The sequence below is a fragment of the Malurus melanocephalus genome, unplaced genomic scaffold (genome assembly GCF_030028575.1).
Source record: "Malurus melanocephalus ecotype Western Australia unplaced genomic scaffold, MMel_1.1 scaffold_735, whole genome shotgun sequence".
NCBI classification, from domain to species: Eukaryota; Metazoa; Chordata; class Aves; order Passeriformes; family Maluridae; genus Malurus; species Malurus melanocephalus.
Genome location: NW_026623967.1, coordinates 187,428 through 208,618, shown reverse-complemented (window position 1 = coordinate 208,618; position 21,191 = coordinate 187,428). Strand labels below are relative to the sequence as shown.

At 36.7% G+C, this 21,191-nt stretch overlaps 1 protein-coding gene across 1 annotated transcript in view; it reads right to left on the bottom strand.

Moving 5' to 3' along the window:
* Positions 1–21,191, bottom strand: part of LOC130584612 (protein furry homolog) — a 141,041-nt gene that overhangs the window by 43,733 nt on the left and 76,117 nt on the right. Inside the window, exons 18-33 of the mRNA XM_057384698.1 lie at positions 17,771–18,026; positions 16,499–16,681; positions 15,532–15,618; positions 14,364–14,623; positions 13,872–14,061; positions 13,120–13,244; positions 12,877–12,934; positions 10,211–10,302; positions 9,841–10,013; positions 8,586–8,746; positions 7,645–7,755; positions 5,723–5,877; positions 3,656–3,755; positions 3,187–3,358; positions 1,204–1,460; positions 682–828 (exon numbers count right to left, since the gene is read on the bottom strand). Coding sequence (XP_057240681.1) covers positions 682–828; positions 1,204–1,460; positions 3,187–3,358; positions 3,656–3,755; positions 5,723–5,877; positions 7,645–7,755; positions 8,586–8,746; positions 9,841–10,013; positions 10,211–10,302; positions 12,877–12,934; positions 13,120–13,244; positions 13,872–14,061; positions 14,364–14,623; positions 15,532–15,618; positions 16,499–16,681; positions 17,771–18,026 — 2,527 coding nt within the window. The remainder of the gene's footprint in view (positions 1–681; positions 829–1,203; positions 1,461–3,186; positions 3,359–3,655; positions 3,756–5,722; positions 5,878–7,644; positions 7,756–8,585; positions 8,747–9,840; positions 10,014–10,210; positions 10,303–12,876; positions 12,935–13,119; positions 13,245–13,871; positions 14,062–14,363; positions 14,624–15,531; positions 15,619–16,498; positions 16,682–17,770; positions 18,027–21,191) is intronic.

Sequence of the window (21,191 nt, the reverse complement as noted above, 5' to 3'; positions counted from 1 at the left end):
AATCAATGGAAAGAGGCTAACTATTAAAACAGCATATAATAATTGTGCTGGAAAATTCACTAAATTTAGATTCTGTTTCACCCAGCAACTGAGCAATACGGAACATGGGAATGGAACTAGCCTGCTTTTCTCAGACAGCTCGGATTTTATTTTAACTTGAATAAATACAATATCCAGCACAGTTTGAGCTGCACGTTGCAGCAACCGTTAGATAATTTATGACAGTTATGCARAGGCAGAAATTGATATGGCAAGGAGCTTATAAATGTTCACTGTCTTCTGTCTCTTGAGATGCCCCACAGAAAGCTTCAGTCTGCTAAAGGAGAAGAGAATGCAGTGTTTTCTGGCAATTTATGGTCAGACTCTGTTACTGTCCCCATACACAGACATGCAAAGTTTCTCTTTGGGAGACAAGCCCATCTCCCATTGCAGTGGGGTGTGCTCCACTGGTGGAGGTTGAGATTTGAACTACTCAGTTCCTTTATTTTAATTTCAGTTTCCTGGCACTTTTATTCCTGGTATTCAATTTTGTACAGGGTGTCAGGGAATATGTTGGTATTTCTTGCTTTTGATACAGAAATTAATTTTCTGCAGGTGATAGCTGGTTTTTTCACCAAAACCTTTATATTCGGCAGTAAATAAAGTGCAAAAATATTACTAAATTAAAGTGTAAAGACTTACATAGGGTAAAAGGATGGTATCACTGCTAACACCACATAAACTAATGAGGAACTGCAGTGCTATCCTAAGGTTGTTACTCCATTTTTCATTGTTGGCCAAAGCATTCCAGACATTTTCCATCTCTGGTCCAGGAATTTCATCTCCATACTGCAAAGAATCATAGGCATACACTCCTTGAAATATGCAGATTTCTAAAATGAAGCATGTTCTTTTAGAACATTTTCTCATTAAAAAAACCACAGTGAAAAGCTGTATATAAAGTTACCAAAGAGTATTTTAAAAAGCTACCTAAAAAACTTCAAAGCATAAACTCTATTTAAAAGTATCTAGGTTCTGATCTGCAGAAGCCTTGAATCATAAAAGAAAAAGAAGTCTTGAGGACCGTAAATACAAAAAGTAATCCTAAAATCAAGCAGGCTTTGTCTGATTGGTACAGACTGTTCCAGTGTAAAATTTCTGGTACAGGAGGGAAGAAACAGAAGTTTTACACATCAGTTTCTTTGTTTGATTTGCTTTTTTTACCTTGGCTGTCATATACATGAGATTATTAAGAACCAGGGAGGTGGCCTCAGGAGAGCCCCAGCCATTGCCTTTTAGTCCACTTGTGACTGCTATTTCCCCATCCTTGTCCTTCAGTTCATCTTCTGGAGTGGTAGGGCTTGAGCCAGGCAGGAGCAGCCTATTGTCCACCAGTTCAATGTTATGAAGCCATGGCAGCAGGTAGGTGAGCATGATCTGTCTTCCGTTTGGATGTGTTGTTGGGAATCTCTGGCTTACCTCTGAAGTTGTAAGAGTTGAAAAGGACAACGTATTAATTTATGATGAAAACCCTAAATATGCTATTTAAATCACATTTCTGACATTTGCTAGACTACCTGATGGTTTTTACCTTGCACATCACAAGCATTCAAAAAGATGTTCTTGAGCTTCCTGAAGAGAAACACTGAATTGATGTTCAGTAATAGCAAGCAATTGGTCATGTCTTCTGTCTAAAATAACTAACACAGTCTGGGCTTAGAAACAAAAAATCACCCCTTCTGACTGTGCCATATTATATGTTAAGTGAAGTGGAAGCTAATAAAGAGGAAAAAGGGTAATTCAGTTACTGGTGGTAACTCCAGAATTCCAAGAGCTTCTGCAGAATATACAAAAGTGATCTGCAGAATTAGAAATGCTCCACTGGCTTCCAGATTTCTAAGCTATAGTTTAAATAACAAGGCACTTATTACACTGAATTTACAAAAAAACTCTTGCATATATTGGGATCCTATCTCCTGTGGGGACGCCTGTAAAATTCATAGTTGGCTGTCAGTCCAGGAGTGCTTGTATACAGCACTTTATATAGCTTATAAAAAAGAACTGGCACTGTAAGACAAAGGGATTTGGAAAATCTGGGATAAGAAATACAGCTTCCTGCCAATGTGAACCACATTATCTCTCTTTACCAGAATTCTTGTGTAAAATCAGTAGAGCAAACATTTCTTTTCTTTATTCACTGCCTGTTTTTTTCTCTCCTCCTTATGATTCTAGATGTACAGAAAGGATTTCTGACTTGGACTGTAATATCCTGTATATCTGAGGTTTTTTTAATGACACAGTTGTTACAGCAACATGAGTAGATGATAACAGCAATAATGAACAGTATTTGCTTAATGATAAATGAGACATCAGAATTTCCCTACACCAGTTATTTATAACTCATGGTATCATGAGCAATGATAAATGTAAGGATGATGTATTGTTCCTTTATGCTCCCTCCAGCCCCTACAGACTGAGTAAAAAAACAACAGAAAGAGATTTTAAGAGCCACTAAAAATTCCCATGATTACAGACATTTTCATTCTGTTATCTAAAAACTAGAGCAACACGTGAGATTAATTAAAACAGACAGATATGTCTCAAAACATCATTGTTCCCAGGGATGGTCTCAGAGTGGGCATATTCTAAATTGTGCTGCAGCAGGTCTCATTCTTTAACATTTTTCTCAGTAACTTGAAAAAAAATATATATTTTTGATAAAATCGCAAAACACTGAGATATGCAGATGTGACAAATAACAGAAGGCAGAGATCACTCAGGGTGATTTGTATAATTGGTAGAACTGGGCACAGGCAATCAATCTGCCCAAAATTAAAGCAATTTTTATATAAAATGAAGAAATACATCCTCACAAGTATGATCAATATAAATGCATGCATAAGAAGAATCATATGAGAACCCATGATAGTAGAGTTTGCCAACACAATTTTAATTCATTCAGGGCACTTATAATTTCAAAGTTACCCTAAGATCACAGAAGTGGCACAGAGTACCCCAAGAGGGTTTCTGTACTTTGTGAAACTACCTCCAGGAAATATATACTGAATTCCTAAATCTGATTTGACCTGAACTAGAATAAAAAAAAGTCAAGCTAAATTTATCAACAGAACTGTGGTTCATAATGGTAGCAGTCCAGCCTGTTAAACAAAATGCAATGGAAATAATGAGTCAAATAAATACAGGTACCTGAAAAAAGTGGAAGGGTAAGCTCAGGATACATCCTTGCTAGTTCATATGAAAGAAGGGCAAGTGAGACACTGTAAAGAGGTGGCAATGGACCATGTGTCCCATACAAGATACTGCCTGGTCTCTGCTCAGCTATCTTTTTTGAATAAACAAAAAGTTTTGATTCAAGGATCTACAAAAGAAAAATAAAATTAAATGAGACAATAAAAATTCATTAGTTCAGGAAATATCAGCATTTCAAGATTAGCTATTAGAGAATGCTCTGTATGTCTCAGACTATATGCTCCAAATGTGGAAGACACTGTAACATTAATTTTGAAGTAAATATTCCTGCTAAGTATTTATAACTAAGACAAAACTGATGGTTTATTTTCAAAACAAAACTAAAATATAAATAAACAGTACTTTATAAGAAGTGAATAAAAAAAATCTCCAAGGACTGAGGACAAAAAAACTAGCTGATACATGCCTGCATAAGTTGCATGGAAATTTCATAAATCTCTCTGTTGGTATCAGATGCCTTGAACAGTACCAAATTTAAAAGCGTCACGATATCAAAAGGGTAGTTCCTAGAAGAATAAACAGTACATTTTTGTGAATGTTGGTGAGGAATGCAGAGTATATTCACTCTGATTTACTCTGTCACATGGTCTAAAGAAAATGCCATCTTTCTTTTATCTGTTCTATCATCGAAATATGGGAAAGGGAGCTCTTATGAATACACACTGCTTTATCAAAGCACCATCTGGTGAACAGGAAGAAAAAAAGGATTATTTATAATTACCTTAGACTAATGCTTACGAATGCACTGAGTTACCCGCAGTGAGAAAGGCAATACCTGTGTCTATAACTGTCAATTCATTTTATTTATAACAAGAACTGTTTACAGGACAGAGAAATCCCCATAAAAGAAAATGGGGAGCATGCAGATTTCCAGGGATAAAAAATTTCTTAATCCAAGCTGATGATAAAACAGTCCCTTTGGACAAAAGACATTATCTCTGACACAAGCATTCTGAGGTGTTAAGACAATTCCATGAAAATGGTTTTCGAAGAGTAAACATGAAGAACGGCTTCAAAAAGTCTTCTATCTATAAAGTCAACATCAACTGTAAGATTAAATAAATCAAAATGTTAACTTAATAAGAATACTGTTAGAAGAGTAATTCCCATGTCACAATATTTGGATTTGCATTAAATGCGTTTCTGTTTTCCCATGACGATTTGTAAAAGCACTGATTGAATTGTGAACCATCAATTTGTCATTCTAGATGTCAGATACAATGCTCTTGGATGGCTGCAGGATGCCTATTTGGACTTTCTAATATGGCATGAATGGTGTGGGACATTCTTGGTAATTCCAAATACTAGCTGCAAGCCAAGCTCTGCAACTGTCTCTTTGACCTTCCACTGCTCAAAAAATAAGTATAAAAAGAAAAGAAATGAAGGCAAGTGGCTTCTTTGTAGAGAGCTGGAAGGACACCAYCAATGAGACATTGCTGCTCATTTTACAGGTAGTTTAAGCAGTGGTCTCCTGGTACATTTTGACAGATGATAGAGGAAAAACTATTAACAGCTTTCAAATATTAATAAAAATTCCCAGCTTGCTAGAAGGAAGACTTTCCTTTCAAAGTAAATCACAAAGATCATACTCTCAATTTTGACAGTAAGAATGTGCAGGACACAGCAGCACAGGTAACAATTTGAGGAAAAAGGACTGGCTGAAACTGCTATGTTTCTGTGTTCATTAAAATAAAAGCCCTGTTAACATAACTGAAATTACAAASACAAAATTCTATTCATATTTTAAAAATCTCAATATAATGCAGCCTCTAGACTAGTTGTTCCAGCAAGAACAGTTGACTTTTTATATCCCAAATATTTCTCTATGCCAAATTATTTTTCTCAAGAGTAAATTTTCACATTTAKTTTAATAAGAAGCAAATTACTGCATTATTTAAGTTCTCTACAAATGCTGTTTTCAAAAATAAAAAAGTCATAGAGTTTTATGAAGGCCTGACACAAAAGTAGTATTTGTATTCATGTCTTCATGTAGCCCGTGCTTACTCAGCATTAGCAGTCATGATGATACCAGTTGACAGAAGAGRAACCAACCAAATAAAATGAAAGCCAGTTAGAAAAGGAACATGAGTTTCAAGATAATGATAAGTCAAAATAATGACTTTCAAGCTATTGACATTTAAAATATTTTTCCTCTTATAAATTAAAATAAAAACTGTGACAAATCCTTTGAAACCAGATTTATGACTTACATTCAAATAAACCTGTTGTAGCTTTTTTGTATCTTTCTGAGCAAAATAGCATCAAAATGGCCCAGATTTCAAATACATATATAGTAAGAACATCTTTTACCAAGCACATCACTTTGTTTTCAGAATCATTAAAATCAAGCAATACAATCTGCAAGAATTGTTTGAGAAGATATGAGTGTGACCAACACTCCTTACAACACAGTGAGCTGAACCTTCAGTTTTTCTTTACATTTGAAAGTGTAGATTAATAGAATAATTATTACCTGCTTCCACACACAGTTGCAATGGCTTTGAAACACCCAGAGGCAAGCTGGTATGATCCTGTGTAACATCGATCTATAGCCCAGTTGAACAGATTGATTTGATCAGGATTCAGTTCCAGCAACAGGACTACAACTTCACAGCCAAGCTGATGAACCTGAGCAAATGTTAAAATGGTGATTGGTAGGGTCAGGTATGTTCATTCTCTAAAATTCAGAGTGACATAGGCAAAACAGGGAGAAAATGGAACATTCAAATGTGTAAAAAGAAATCAGAACATTTGTAATAAATTTAGTTTTGGGATAGCAGAGTTGTAATGTGACTCAGGTTTCCATACTCCTCACTTGAGAAAAAAAGTATGTACGAAGACTCCATAAATGAAATAAATTTTCCAAAGTTAGGCACACATACACACATACACACACACATGAAAAATCAGAATCTTCAGAAAAAAAATCTAAGATATTTGGTAGGTATTCTTGGGCAACTTCCATTTATATCAGTTAAGTGACTTGATAACTGATTTCCTACTTCATGTGAATTTCACAAAGTGACAGACTTTCATGTTTATCCTTCTTTTGAATAACACAGAAACAAGGCAGGCAAAGAAAAATATCTTTTACAAAACTGAAACCTTGTATGTTCAATCCAACTACATCAAGCAATCTAAAACTCTCCCTACAGATCACAAATCACTTAATCATGGTACCACCACTATTACATGACAGTAGCAACTGTAGTAGAAAACATGACAACTAAGGCTTGGACTGTGCCTTTGTGTTCATTCAGTACCAGAAGAAACACCAAACACTGGTAATAATTAGTATTAATTATTAATATTACACCAAGTGTAGGTAATTGCTTGTAAGGCTCTAAATCATGCTGATTATTAATGATGATGCTGATTATTAATGGACCAGGTAGGATCCTTCTCATCTAAATCTGAACCAGTTGTATAAGCAATGCAGTTTAATTACAGTCCTTCATTACAATGACTAATCATGAATTGTAGTGATTAGCTTAGGGTAAACATATTTCACCCATCATATCCAAATTTTGCATCCCAAGGGGAAAACTTTAAAAAAGACAACTTTTGCCTCGAGTCACTTTATGAATACTATATGCTAATGATAAATTGCACATGGTGATATCATATTTGTTGGTCATAATGAAAATATGTCAGGAGGAAAATAGTATTTTTTACTTTCCCTAGTGCTGTGAGTTTTCACAACTCTAAGAGTTTCAGTTATAAGTATAATGTACACATATCTTTATAGCTCTGTCCCTACCAACATTCCAAAACCCTATGTAATTTCTGAAGGGTTTTCTCTATAGCTATCCCTTCTGTCTTCTAAATTGTTTGACCTTTTTCTAATCAATTACCACTTCCACAGACTCTATCCTCTAACTGCTTCACATGCATTTATTTAGGTTCTGTTGTTTGCCTTTTCTTACCAGAGTTTTGTGTGCTGGTATGAGAATTTTAGGGAGAACAGCAGGACAAAGTGCAAGATATCAAAAGAGAGAGATTGTTCTCTACATCCACTTGATGCAAGTCACCAATCTACTCCTCTTTAATCAAAGAAATAGTCGAGTCAGCTACACACACAAAGTTATGGCTGTGTAGTTACAAAGTCAAAGCCCATCTTCACAGAAATGGATAATGGCAAGAATAATCTATTACATGTTCTTGGAGAAGAAAAAARCACCTTTTTCCCCCTCTCCTGAATCATTCATTTTATCACTTATTTGCAAGATCTAATCACACAACTTTCAGTCACATTTGTTTTGTCAGCATCTACATTACCAAGCAGGAAGGGATATTCAAAATGGACACAATTATAGTTCTTGCAGTCACAAACTCTTTACTAACTCTGTACCGTGAGTAATTGTTCATCAGTGTTGCATTTTGGTCAATACTTACACGTAAATCTTGACAAGCCAGAATGTTATCAAGCCATTTGTAAAGATACCCATCAGGGGAAAGACCAACGTTATCAAACACGGGGCCACAGCAGAGCACAGCTGACATGGCCTAGAAACACAGGAAACTTTTGTTACACAAAAAGTAACACAATGAACCTTTCAAATTATTTGACCCCAGGCTAACAGGACTGCCACTTGTTTTGCATTTTCAGGGAGATACGGTGAAAACGGTATCAGTTGGCTTTGCTAAAATTCAACTATTATGTTGCTATAGATTTTAACAGATTCAAGATTATGCTCAATTTAAGCATTTTGGAAGGAGTGCTCTTGCCTAGTTTACCCATTCTCCAAGATGCATTTTTAAAATTTTACCCTGTCTTCACAAATCAAGCTACAAAAACTATTAAAATATACTCAGGTGTTTCAATAGCACATTACTGCAAAAATTAAAACTGTCTTACAGCAMGTGATGCAGCTTAGGTAAATACATAAGCTATTACTTTCCCAGCTTACTTATGCAGGGGAGTTGGAATCAGTTTTGCCATAAAAGTACATTATTACTGAGCAATGTGTCCAGGCAGGTGTGGGAGATATTCCTGAGATGTGCATTGGTAGAGATAGTAAGATACTGAACTGGATCTTTACTTAATTTCAGAGCCTGAGATCTTCTTGCTGAATCTGATAACCTGTTAATGAACAGCTAAGTAAAATTTTAAAATGCATTCTGGTTTTTAAAATACTGAGCCTTGAAAAGTGTCTGCAAAGAAAAAAAATTAACTTCAGTTCTATATTCTACGTAAATATCCACATGAGCATACAAGTTTGCATCAAGTATGCCATTTCAAATTTCTGTGAAACAAAAAGAAATAGACTCTACACTGACTTACACTTTGACTGGCAAACTGTTATTACTGATTTGTACAGTGAGACTTTAAATACCTTTAATGCACAATACTGGTATCTTGTAATCTGATGATTTCTATCACTGTAACGGTCCAGCGGTGTGAACATAATACTGAAAGGTCCTGCCCACTGGCTGAATAAGATGAACAGGTGATGCCTCAAGCTCTGCTGAGGGAAGAGAAATCTCCTGTGATGGACTAAGTGAACAGAAATAGAAATAGTTGTGATTTGTTAATATGAAATACACATTCATGTGGCACAATGATGACATTAATCTCAAATTTCTACAAAAAAGGTAGGGGTTTTTATATGTGTAACATGCAGCTATTTCTAAGTATCTAAGCTCCTTTAAAAAAATCTGACCAAGTGAGTAGGATGCATCTTATTTCCAAGAAGCGTCAGTTCTGAATTAATGTGCAGTTATACAAACGTGAACATCTGACTATAGAAAAGCATGCAATAAACTAATTACAAAATCAGGGTTTTCACTGCCTCTCACATTCCTTTAGGGGCAAGTATTTACATGATTTTTCCAATCTTTTAAATCTGAGCCTAAACAATATGGATGTCTCACTCTAATATAGTAATAGGTAGGGACAATAAATCAAAGAAACCTGGTGGCTCTTTGTTCATGACAAGTATGTGGTATATATTCTGAACAGCTGAATTACCTGAGCAAATGAAAAAAAAAAAGCTCCAGATCTCATCTTCCAGTGATTAGATCAAGGCCTTTAAAGCAGAGGCTTTTTTTTTTCTTTTTTGCTAATGTAATCATGCTAGATCTCTGAAGTGATATTACAATACATAAAAAACATGAAATCAGTTGGATAAATCTTCATGATACAACTGGACTCAGATAACATGAGATACTGACTCAACACCTTGGGCAAGCTTTTCACTGCATTTAATACTGCACATTTTCTGTACCTACTTGTATTTTTCAAGGCCTGCCTGAGTTTATCAAGACTGGCAATCAAGTCAGAGGGAAGAAAATAAGGCCTTATGTCAAAGAATGTGGAGTCCCTGGAGGTCACAGTTGCTTTGCTGGGCTTTCAAAGAGGTGATTCTTATATATGATTATTACAAGCTTCATCAAGCTTTACCGACATTTTTATTTCAATCTTAATAGACTTCTGAATGCATTATTTTCTGCATTCCCCTTTACATTCATTGTATGACAATTCACAAGCAGTGAAAAAAGCATAGACAAAAAAAGGAAATGAAAAATTACTTTTTCAACACTTATATTAACTGTGATTTCATAGTGTACTGAGATAATTTAGCACCATACCTGGAACACACTGAATCAAGTTGGCAATCATTGCACTGAAATGTGCTCTCATATCCTTAAGTATCTCGACTTCCTTGTCATTTTCAGCCTCCAAAAGCATGCGAGTCAGATCAACATACTCCAAGAACAAGGCTCCAAGGGCTAGTGTATCTCTTTCTAAGGCTCCATTTGTACTAACAAAAAGGAAAAGTTATAGATTAATAGAAAGTAACAGAGTAGTTATACTTCAGTTTTCTGAAGAAATGCATGCGAATCTCTCCATATCTGATTGACTACACAATTCCTCAAAGAACATATTGATTCAATCTCATTGTGGCAAGCACCAAAAATCATTTCACTTAAAAATTCAATATTTGAATCATAGTCCTACCTGTCACTTATAACACCAGCATCAGCGAGGAGCTCAAAAATTCGCAGTAGCTGCAGCCTTAGTAGGTCTCGTCGTTCTCGACGTTTCTTGTTCTTGGAATGTAAAATAACAACCATTTTAATATGCATAGATGTACATGCCAAAATCTAGTAGCTTCAGAAATGCCAGTATTGTACTGAGATTTAGGAACTCCAAGAATTTTTTTCGTGAAGGAACCCAAATGCTTTGGGATATTTCACCATAACTTAGTGTTTATACATTAACAAAGAACTGAATATGATCAATTTTTTGTCTTTGTAATTATTCTTGAAAAAATTGCTAACAATAAACAACTAATAGTGTTTATTGAAAATGTGGAAATTAAATACTGGATAACAACAACTAATATGCAAGGTTCCTCTACCAAAAAAAAAAAAAAAATGATGCTGCCTTCAGGTTCCTGTACAAAAAAATCCTAGGCTATCTCCAGGTAACAGGGATGTTCATGTTAGCTTAATGTCTAACCCTAGTTTGGGTCCTGGACGCACTCAAGTGCAGAACAGATACCCAGACCTAAGGAACATATATTTTAGTGAACAGCCATTCCTGAACTTGGCAATGCTGGAACACATGATCACCAACATACCAGGGAGCTCCCAGCAAACACCAGTGCAACCCAGTGCTGGGTGTGCTGACTGCAGGGGTTTTGCACACAGTAATGCAAATGCAAAATCCTCCCACAGAACAGCACTGCACGGTTGTTAACTGGCTCAGTGTACCCCACTGCCTTGTACAAACCTGTCTGTCCTTTCTCACGTCTATCTTTCCTGGAAAGATGTGAATGCAACAAGGCTTGTTCTTTGCTGAAAGTCTAAATTGAGTTGTTTGTATCCTATATCTCCCCTAAGAGAGAAAAACTTGAGAAGGTAAAAAAGCTGCTATTGCTCTCAAAGAAACTTGCTGCCAGAACAAGAAAAGCAAGAAAACACAGATTCTGCTCTTCAAAACTGAGCAATACTGAGATCTAAGTTGTCTTCTAGAACTCTGGCTCTGTCCTTGGCCAGCAGTAGATGCCTGGGAGAACAAAATGATGCTTTGCCTGATATTCTGACCCAGAACCAGCAGAATTTCAGCATCCTAGCCAACTGCTTTATTCAAATAATTATGTCATTTGATTTGCTCTATTCAGCACCCTGTTTTTCTCCTGTTACACCTTTAAGGTTCCAGGAAGCATATATAGAGAAAAAAAGCAGTTTTACTGAAATACACTGTTTGCCAGACACAGCTACCTCCTGCGAGTGCTGGAGGTAATCTGGCAAGCTCCGTGCCAGCGCCCACAGGGCAGATCTTGTGCAATGTTCATTTTGGTTTACCCCTGCAGCTCTTGGCCATGCTGGTAATTCTCTTCCCAGTCACAGCCTATGTTCCAGGACATTGCTTCTGGCGTGTTGGATACCTGCCTGCTGACATGGAGGCCTGCTGTGCTCTCTACAGCTACACAAACCATACAGTCACTCCTGGCTTTCCTGCTAGCACTGTTTGCAGGAAGGGGGCCCATTTATCCATATTAGGAAAAACACAGCAATCAATGTTGCAGCCTCTTGTATTCTTCTACTGACAATTCCATGTGCTAAATTTGCTCTTGCTGCATATTATAAACCTCTGAATTCTGGCAATTCCTTTCCTGAGGAATCCACTTCTGCCCAATATCAAAACAAGTGACCTTCAAATCAATGATTTCATCRGGATGGAAGCCACACAGACAAATTGAGGTGTGGAGCAATGCAGTGGTAGCAGACTAGTGGTAGCTAGTGGTCTGGCAGATGCAGAATTATTAAGAATTGCCCATGAGCCATCTCTAATTTCTACCTTGGAGTCAGATGGAATGGTCCAAAACTGAGTCAGGGAGGGAAAACTGAGCAGAACAGCAACTTGAGTCCAGCAATGAGCCTCTCCCCATGGCTTTCCTGTTTAGCTACATCCTGAGACTAAACTGCTTACTGAGGCTACAGATTTTACCACCAGAGATTTTTAAGAACACAACATTCTCTTTGTTGTGAATTGCAAGACCTGCTGGGAATCCTTCCAGTGCTATGGTCTATTATAAAAATAAAGAGTACTATAATGAAGGTGAAAACTCTGATGAATTTGTCACTGGTCAATTAACTGATTGTATTTAGAATGAATCCTGTGCCATGTGATCCAGGATGACTCTGCATGAGCAGGGAGGTTGGACCATTTTGGACCCTTGCAGCCATTCTGTGACTTTTCCATGAAGCTGGAATAGGTCACCCTGCCTTCCCTGAAAATAAAAGCACATCTAAACACTGCTATAAAATGTGCTTGTAACCCAGCTTTGCCAAAGCTTTTTTTTTTTTTTTTTTTTTAGATACTGAAAGTGAATTTACAATACATCACAGTTCTATATGAGAAGGTTCCATATTGGATGGGAATTTTTTCCTCAGAACAGAGTTCTATATTGCACATTTCAGATCACTGACAGAATTTAAATTAAACTGGGTTTTAATGAAATTATTTTAAATTAAAAAATTAATAAAATTCTCATTGCACACAGAGCTTAATTTGCTAGTTAGTACAGAACAATGTATTTCAAACAGACAGAATTACTATCTTAAAAGTAACTTTTCAGTTAAGAAAAACTAGTACATTTGATTTTTGCAACTAACCTCTGGTCTTCTTTCTAGGGCTTCCTTCATTAGTGGGTGAAGTTCTTCTACTAATTCCCTAAATTAAAAGAACATAAATATTTGTAAACAAAATCTAGTATCCTTTGRAAAGCATCAATATTTTATTCAGCATATAAAAACAAAGTTCTGAAGTGTAAATAAAAATCTAAATATATATTTAAGTTGCAACAAAAAAGCATTTTTATTAGAAGCAGATTACTGAGAACATAAGTGGAGAAGTACCTGAAAACAAGGGAATTTGTTCTTCCAAATCCTAATACAAGTGATTCTGTAATTTCTATGCTTTCAAGTCTCATCAAAGGAACTAGCTGCTTCAGTAAGACCCCAACAGATGGAGTTCCAATGGCCTAAAATATATTAAAATATTGTTGAATTTAATTGTCAGGCTATCAATATTAAGTAAACACAGCTTTTTTTACAAACAAACATTGTCCAAGATCCAATACATACTTTAAAAACATGCTGAAATTATTTTACTGTTACAGATACCAATACACCAGTCTAACTGGATGTCGGCAACCTCACAATCATCTCAGTAAGGCCTAACAAGTAAATACATTTGGGAAATCTCTTTGCTTTAGTTCAGATTATTGTAATTTACTTAATTTGTTGCTTCATTAAAATATTCCAGTAATTGCATTTGTGGAACTACTGCTCCTCTCAGGTTGCTGCTACATTAAAGTGTATTTTATATATTATTGCTTATGACAGGCATATATCCAACAGGAACACAATTTTCATTCAGAAACCTGTTTTATTGTTTATTGCTTTAAATTTACAAATTGGAGTGCTCTACAAGGGAAGAAAGGGGATGACAAACTAAAGTTAACTTCAAAACACATGTCTAAATCTTCTGTATTTTGAATACACATCACCCAGAAAGCAAAAATACTTTCATCAGGATATGATTTTGCATGCAGAAGCATCTTAAAATTCTCCTAAACAAGTAGATTACTCGAAACAGGATGCATTACCTTATTGTCATAGTTCACTGTTCCATCAGGAGTGGTGGCCATGATCTCTGGTGTTGAAGCACGCAGGTGTCCTGGGCTCATAATACTGGGCTTTGCTACTCCAAAACACAGAATTAGGTAATTTCTCCACAAAGTAACATAGTTGTCTCCACTACTTGCTGTACTTGTTTTCTTTGCATTAACAGGAATACTGGAATTTAAAAATGAATTATAATTATTAAAATTACTTGCTAGTCTTAATTACACAGTGTTTTAAAATATTTTAAAAGGGAATAAACATGCTATTTATCTACCAGCTGCAATTCAACATGACATGATACATGGGAAAAATCAATGAAGTTGCAATTATGAAACTCAAAGCTGCATGGCACCAATTTCTGTGTGGCACTTGCAGGATTTGTGGACTGATACTGAAACATGACACTAAAGAAAAGCTCATATTAAAATCTCACAGCCCACATAAATGAAAGCGAAATGCAGATAGCCACTTACTTGGGATCCACAAGAGGCATTATCAGCTGTAACCTTGTGAAAGCGTATGGCCAAGCATAGCTGAGGGCTGTAGGACAGTGCTTTGGTAGATTCTCCTGCCTAAGAAAACTGAAGAGGCAGAGAACCCATGGGTCTTTCACAGACTGTGCAAATATCCAGACATGGGAAGGACTTTTCACATCATAATGGCTATTTACTAGGACAGCATTCCACTCCACCAGCCACTGCAAATCCACACTGTGTGTTAACGGGATTGTTGCCTATGGAGAGAAAAGATAAATTAATACTCCTTGCTGTACTAGTCAGAAACAGGCACAGAGGCAACACATTTGCTTTGCTTTATCATTAATGAACACAATGAGAGCACAAAATTCAAACCTCTAGAAACTGCAAAACCCAAACCCAGGTGCTGCCATTTCAGACAAATTTCCTAATTCCTGTATTATGAAGTCAGAATGTTTCTTTCTTCCTTAGTTTGTTTCAGCTGCAGAGGGACCCAATCTCACCACATGCTCAGTGTCTCCTTCAGTACTGGTTTTGGCTGGGGTAGAGTTTACTTTCTTCACAGTGGCTGGTATGGGGCTCTGTTTTGGGTTTGTGCTGAACATAGGGTTATTAATACAGAGATGTTTTTGTTATTGCTGAGCAGGGCTTACACAGAGCCAAGGCCTTTTCTTTTTATACTGCCACACTGGCAAGGATGCTGGGGGTGCYTGGGAGACTGGTAGGAGACACAGCCAGGACAGGTGACCCCAGATGACCAAAAGCATATATCAGAACATATGATATCATGCTCAGTATATAAAGTGGGGGAAGAAGAAGGGAGACATATATGGAGTGAAGATGCTTGTCTTCCCAAGTCACCGCCACRTGTGATGGGGCCCTGCTGTCCTGGGGATGGTTGAACACCTGCCTGCCTAYGGGAAGCAGTGCTGGCAATAAGACTCTCAACTGTTCTGTTTTCTGTATGCAACACGTTCTATATCCATAGTATGATTATTTTCATGGAACAGATTGTCTGAGACATTGAGCAGCTTTGGAGCTCTTGGGTAGATGGCTAGAGCCTTAAAACTGTATGATTACTTTGATTTTTAGTAGTTCTGTTTTTAGTATTTCCTGTCTGATATTTGTTAGTGAAGACAAGCAGTAATAGTAAAGTAGTACTTACTGAATCTGAAACAGCCACATGAATAAAACTTTCAAGAATAGAAGAACTCAACTGATCCATCACATCAATCATAGGTCTGTCATCATCCTGCACAACACAGAGAATACTGAGTTAACTGCTCTCCTGACCAAATTATTTCCCTTCACATTTTTCTGGTACATGAAACAGACCGTCTAAAAATTATGACGCAAATCTGAAGTAACTAAAAATATTCATTGTTAACGATGGGTACATTTTGTCTTTCTCGTATTAATCTCAGAACTAAGTCCAGGCTGTGGTTTGAAATGAAGTTAATTTGTGGCTATAGCTCACTGCTTAGCAAACAAAAGCACATATCAGAAAATCCCAAATGACTTTGGATAGCTAGTATCAAAAGACTGAAAAATTAGCTTACTGTTTATTGAAGCATTCCTTTGCCATGAACACACATATTGGTGTTCTTAGGCATTTAGATGGCTCACTGAGCTGTGACCGCCAGTACACAACATGACTCCATATTTCCTTATCTATAAAAAATACTTAGAGGTTTTTACTATAGAAGGAAAATGTATGTGAATGATCTTAAAGGTGTCTTATGCTGTGGGGTTTTTTTACAGAATGCTATGCTACAGGAATGGGCTTCATTTCCCATACAAATTTATAATCTCAACAAAAAATTACCTGTGTGGTAAAGAAAGGTTTTACAGTGTATTTTACATTCACATCATTCCAAAAGAAAATATGATGTTGCTGTACATGTCCCCTCAAATTCTTATAGAGGGCATTTGCCAGTGATATATTGTTGAGTACACTGAAAGATTTGCAGTGTTAAGGCAAATAGAAACATTAAGCTGAGATCAAATGGTTTTTCATAAACCAAGTGCATACCTGCTACACTCCAGCAATTATGTTAAAAGCAACCATAATAGCAGTTTAGAGCTTCATCTTTGGGAAGTTAACTCAAAGTTCCAGAAGAGAAAAATCCTACCTCTGCCTGGCCAAGGGCCAAGAATAAAGAACGGATTTCTCTGAGGATTAGAACAGCAAGTTTCCGCGTGGCAACCTGGAAACTACACAGCAGAACCAGTGCGAATCCTTCAACTGCGTGCAGGACGTTGGAATAGGGGCTTCTCTCAGACTGTATCCTGTGGCTGGATCCGTTGGGTATCAACTGCAGAACAGTGAAAGGAGAGAAAAATGGAGTGGTGGTGTTTGCAAACCAGGTCTCCAAGAAATATTCTATGTAACTAGGGCATATAAAGATACAAAATGCAGAGGCTATGTAGATGCCACAGAGGGAAACTGACACATTCCCTCAAACAAACAAGTTTTGCTGATTTAGGTTACCTTGCTCCTCAAAAGCAAGGTATGAATAGAATCCTTTGAACAAATCCTTTCCTCTAGTTTTTGATTAATCTACCCACTTTTCTCCACCCTCCACTAAAAAATGAATTAATAAGTCAGATTGTGAAAACCACACTTTTTCTACTCCAGACAGCATGTCCTTGGTCCTTCTTTGGTCCTGTAGCAGCCAACACCTTAGATAGCTGGCCTCTAGAACCTGACCTTACCAGTAAAATATAACAATATTTAATGGTAAGTATGTGAGGATTTATCTTTTCTACATTTTATGTACTTGTGTTATTACCTATTAATTAATGGTCCTCTGTGATATAAAAAACACATCGTGTTTGCCCAAAGGAAAACATACCCATTGTGATTAGATTAGAAGCCAAAAAAAAGTTTCTCATAATGAAAATATCTGTGGGATAGTGCAGATGGGAGAAGCAGAAGAAAAACTGTTCAATTCTCAGAAATGTCTGTAACACATGGAGACAGTAGGCTATTGGAACAATCAGGTTCTCTGGTGTTTCTGAATCAACCAAATGAAATGACTACGGGAAAAGAAGATCTACTTCACTCTCCACAGCATTCCCACTAGCATTACCAATTCAGCCCTGGGAAAATGTCCTTCTGCCACATCCATATACACATAATTCACTTTATGTGCTTTTGTTGATGTACATATTTTAGTTTGACATGCATTYCTTTATGTTGCTCAACAACAACATCTGCTGTATTACACAAGGACATAGCTCTCCTCAAAAGACATGTGAACTAGTTACCTAAAGTAATTTTACATCGTGAATTCTTCTCAGGTGTGTAAACACAAATCACATGAACCACAGCAGTATCAAGGAAAATAATTTCTGCCTTCAATTAGTAAAAATGTTAGGACACAGATCTCTTGATTCCATACCTCTGCAGATCTGGTTTTCACCTGCTCAGAAGCTTTTCCTGGAGTGTGCATTACAAGCTTCCATTGTGTAAGCAACTGTAGCAGCAACTTCAGTGAAGTATCAAGAAGGGTATGATGCATATCATTCACCTCACGGAGCAGAAAATTAGTGAAACCAAAGAGTACGTCCTCCCGCCAGTCAACAAAGTCAACAAGCAGACCCTGAAGAGAATTCTGTGCAATGTGTCGAAGTTCATCATCCATGTGGATAGACAGCCTGTAAGTAGATGTCAGATAATGCAAGATATAGGAGTGTTTATTGTGGTAAGAAGTATACATATCTCAGTAACATAATAGGGATGGAAAATTCCCACTGACAATGGTGGATGATGCTATCATGGTTTCGTTATTGCTGACCACAATTAACATCCTTGACCTGTGTTTTATATTGTAATGCTTGCTACAGAAGAAGATATTCATGTATCCCAAAGAAGTGTATTCCCCTCCAAAAACAGAGTATCTCTAAAATGCATAATTGGGCAACTTTTCTCAAATCAAGTATATTTTTTATTTACTCATAACTCAGTAACTTCCACATAGGTATGATAACAAAAGCCTTACAAATAAATACATAACTTAATAATATATGTATTTATTTGTTAACATTAAACACAAAAATGAAAGAATCACAACAGCTCAGCTAACAGCTAAAATAAACCTTTAGCCAAGATACAAATCACAATTAATGAAAGCAAACAGTCAAAAGAATTAAAATGAAGCATTTGAATTAAAAAAAACTGCTTTATGTTTTAAATAACTTAGGATGAGGAAATGGGAATAACAGCCACAGGACTTCCTATACTTTTAGAAACACACTGAACACCCTCGAAGTCCTTCTGAAAAATGGTGACATTTCAGATCCAATTTTCAAATTTTATATTCTTCCTTATTTGCTTTATGTTGAAGTTCTTCTCAACATAATTTTTTTTATACTTTCTTTTGACACAGAAATCATCAAACCACTTCTCTGTTAGAAGCTGGCACAATAAAGTAAATTCAGATTAGTGTGTTCTGCAATTTTGGGTTCATTGCCTTTATGATGTATTTTGTTTTAATTACCCAGGAGACTGTAATTTTCTGTAGTGTTAGAACTCATTTTCAAAGTATTTTATCAACATTTAATCTATGCAGTTGAAAAGGAGGACTCATTATAATGAAATGGACAGAAAGCAAGGAGAAAAAAAGCCCCAAACAGCAAGTGGAGTGGAACCAAATTCCATTCGGTTGGAAATGTTGATGAGACGTGGTTCACAGAAAGTCTGGTTCATTACAGCTGCCTAATTTGGAGGCAGGGGACATTTTATTTAAGAGAAAAGAAAATAACTGCCATGAAAATTCACCCCCAGCGAATACGACTCCAAAAATAGCTGTTATGCTTTAATAACCACATGACTGTCAATATATATTTAGAAACACAGTATTTTGTTGTGCTATGGAAGGATCATTTTTGTCTCCCTTTTGGAATGCCAAAACCAGATAAACATGCAAAACCTTTAGAGACCACAATTAAGTCATCCATGAAATGACTTCCACAATGACACAAAGCAGGARCAGAAGAGAGGGTACAAAAGACATCTCCTAAGCCCAAGTTACTGCCCAGTGGCATTATCTAATGAGACAAAATTCAAATTGCACGTAAGAATGCATCTGTGTGTTACCACTGTACGACAGGCAGCGCAGTAAGCAAGTACAAATCTGTTTGTTTGCACTTGTATCAGTTAAATTCAAGACCTGATCAGGAAATTGTAATGAATGGTTGAAGTGGGCAGTGAAAGGCCAAAGGTACAGTATATACTTGACATCTGCTTCACACTTTATGATTTGAATACAGCTGTCCTGGAAAAAAAGTTTAGCTGACTTTCAGACTCCTGGAAACCGCCAAAAGGCACATCTGTTGTGAGGATGAAAAACTCAAACCAAACTGTGAATAGAAGAACCAATTAACTCAAAGATGTAACTTTATCTCTTGTGAAAAGAAAATATTTAACAGTTCTCCATCCCAGAAACATAGGCCCAAAGAAATCCCTGGCAGCTTCTATGGCTCATTTAAAAAACAGGGAGAAACTGAAAACCTTACCTCTTCTGAGTGTAATGAGTTTAGTTTCTGAACCAGAAATCACAGTATTGAGATGCAGTGCTCTCTAGAACTGCAGATGCTTACCTTCTGGGCTAACTTTCTTGTAACTGGGAGAACTAATCTGTCTGTTCTTAAATAAACATGGGAAAGTATGCTGAAGGTAGAAGCAGCTCTGGTGCTGGGACATTCTGATGATTTACATTCTGGTGATTTACACTATGTCTTAAACAGTTAATTACTTATTTATTTGAAGGTATGTTTTTGAAAAGAGTTTTCAGTTTACACTGTCCCAGGCTAATTTTGACCTAATTTTTTCCACYCACTCATCCTTTTTCCCCTTGCTCTCTTGTCAGACTCTTCTTCAACCACAATGTCCCAGCTTGGAYGTTGTTCTCCAAATTAGGCATCCTTGATACTGATTAGACCAGAAGAACTTTTTCAAAAACCTTGTAGATGTACACATGTGAATAAGGTTTGTATTTTCATAGGAACATAATTTCTTTGTATCTGTTCAGTTTGCAATCCTGCTCTGCAATACTGAGACCCTACCCAGTTATTTCCCCAACACTCCATGTGTCTCCCGAACCATGAACTGTTTGTTAATTGCTTTCCAACCTATTACAAACCTACCTATTTCAGCTAAATTACGTCTCCCCTGCTTATACTTAAGAATGACTTAAAACACTCTCAGTGTCTCAAAGATGTGGTAGCATGAGTACATGCAGGAGAGAACAGATTCTCAGTGGTCCCCTTCTTGGGGAAAGGCTGAGCATGTAATTGCTTCTGAAGTTGCTCTAGAGATGCTTTGCTCAGCTCCTCTTGATGTCTCACTTCGTTTAACAGCCAGAGTCAGATAACTCAGCAAAGTTACTGCCTGCATTGTCCCAGCAGAACAATTACCCAAGAAATATTTAGAATCACAGCTGACATCTTCTGAAGTCTGATGACAGAATAAAGACAGACCAGTGGTTATACTGTCAGTTATGGGACTTAAGGAGGGCAGCATTAATATACAAAGAAATCCACACCGGTCTCCAAACTTTCTTAAGAGTAGTGACAGGTCTGGACAATCCTGTGATGAAGAGCTGTGACCTGAATAGATACATGCTTCTTACCAGGTCAGCTAAGGCAATTAATAAGGATAGAACTCTAGTTAAAATATTGGATTAAAGGAAAACATGTCCTTTCAAATTTCCCTTAAGCAGAATCAATGCAACAGTTTAATATGGTGTGTGTATAATTTGATAATGTAATGATTTAAACAACCAACAAGTGATTTACAGCAGACAATGGACAATGTGCACA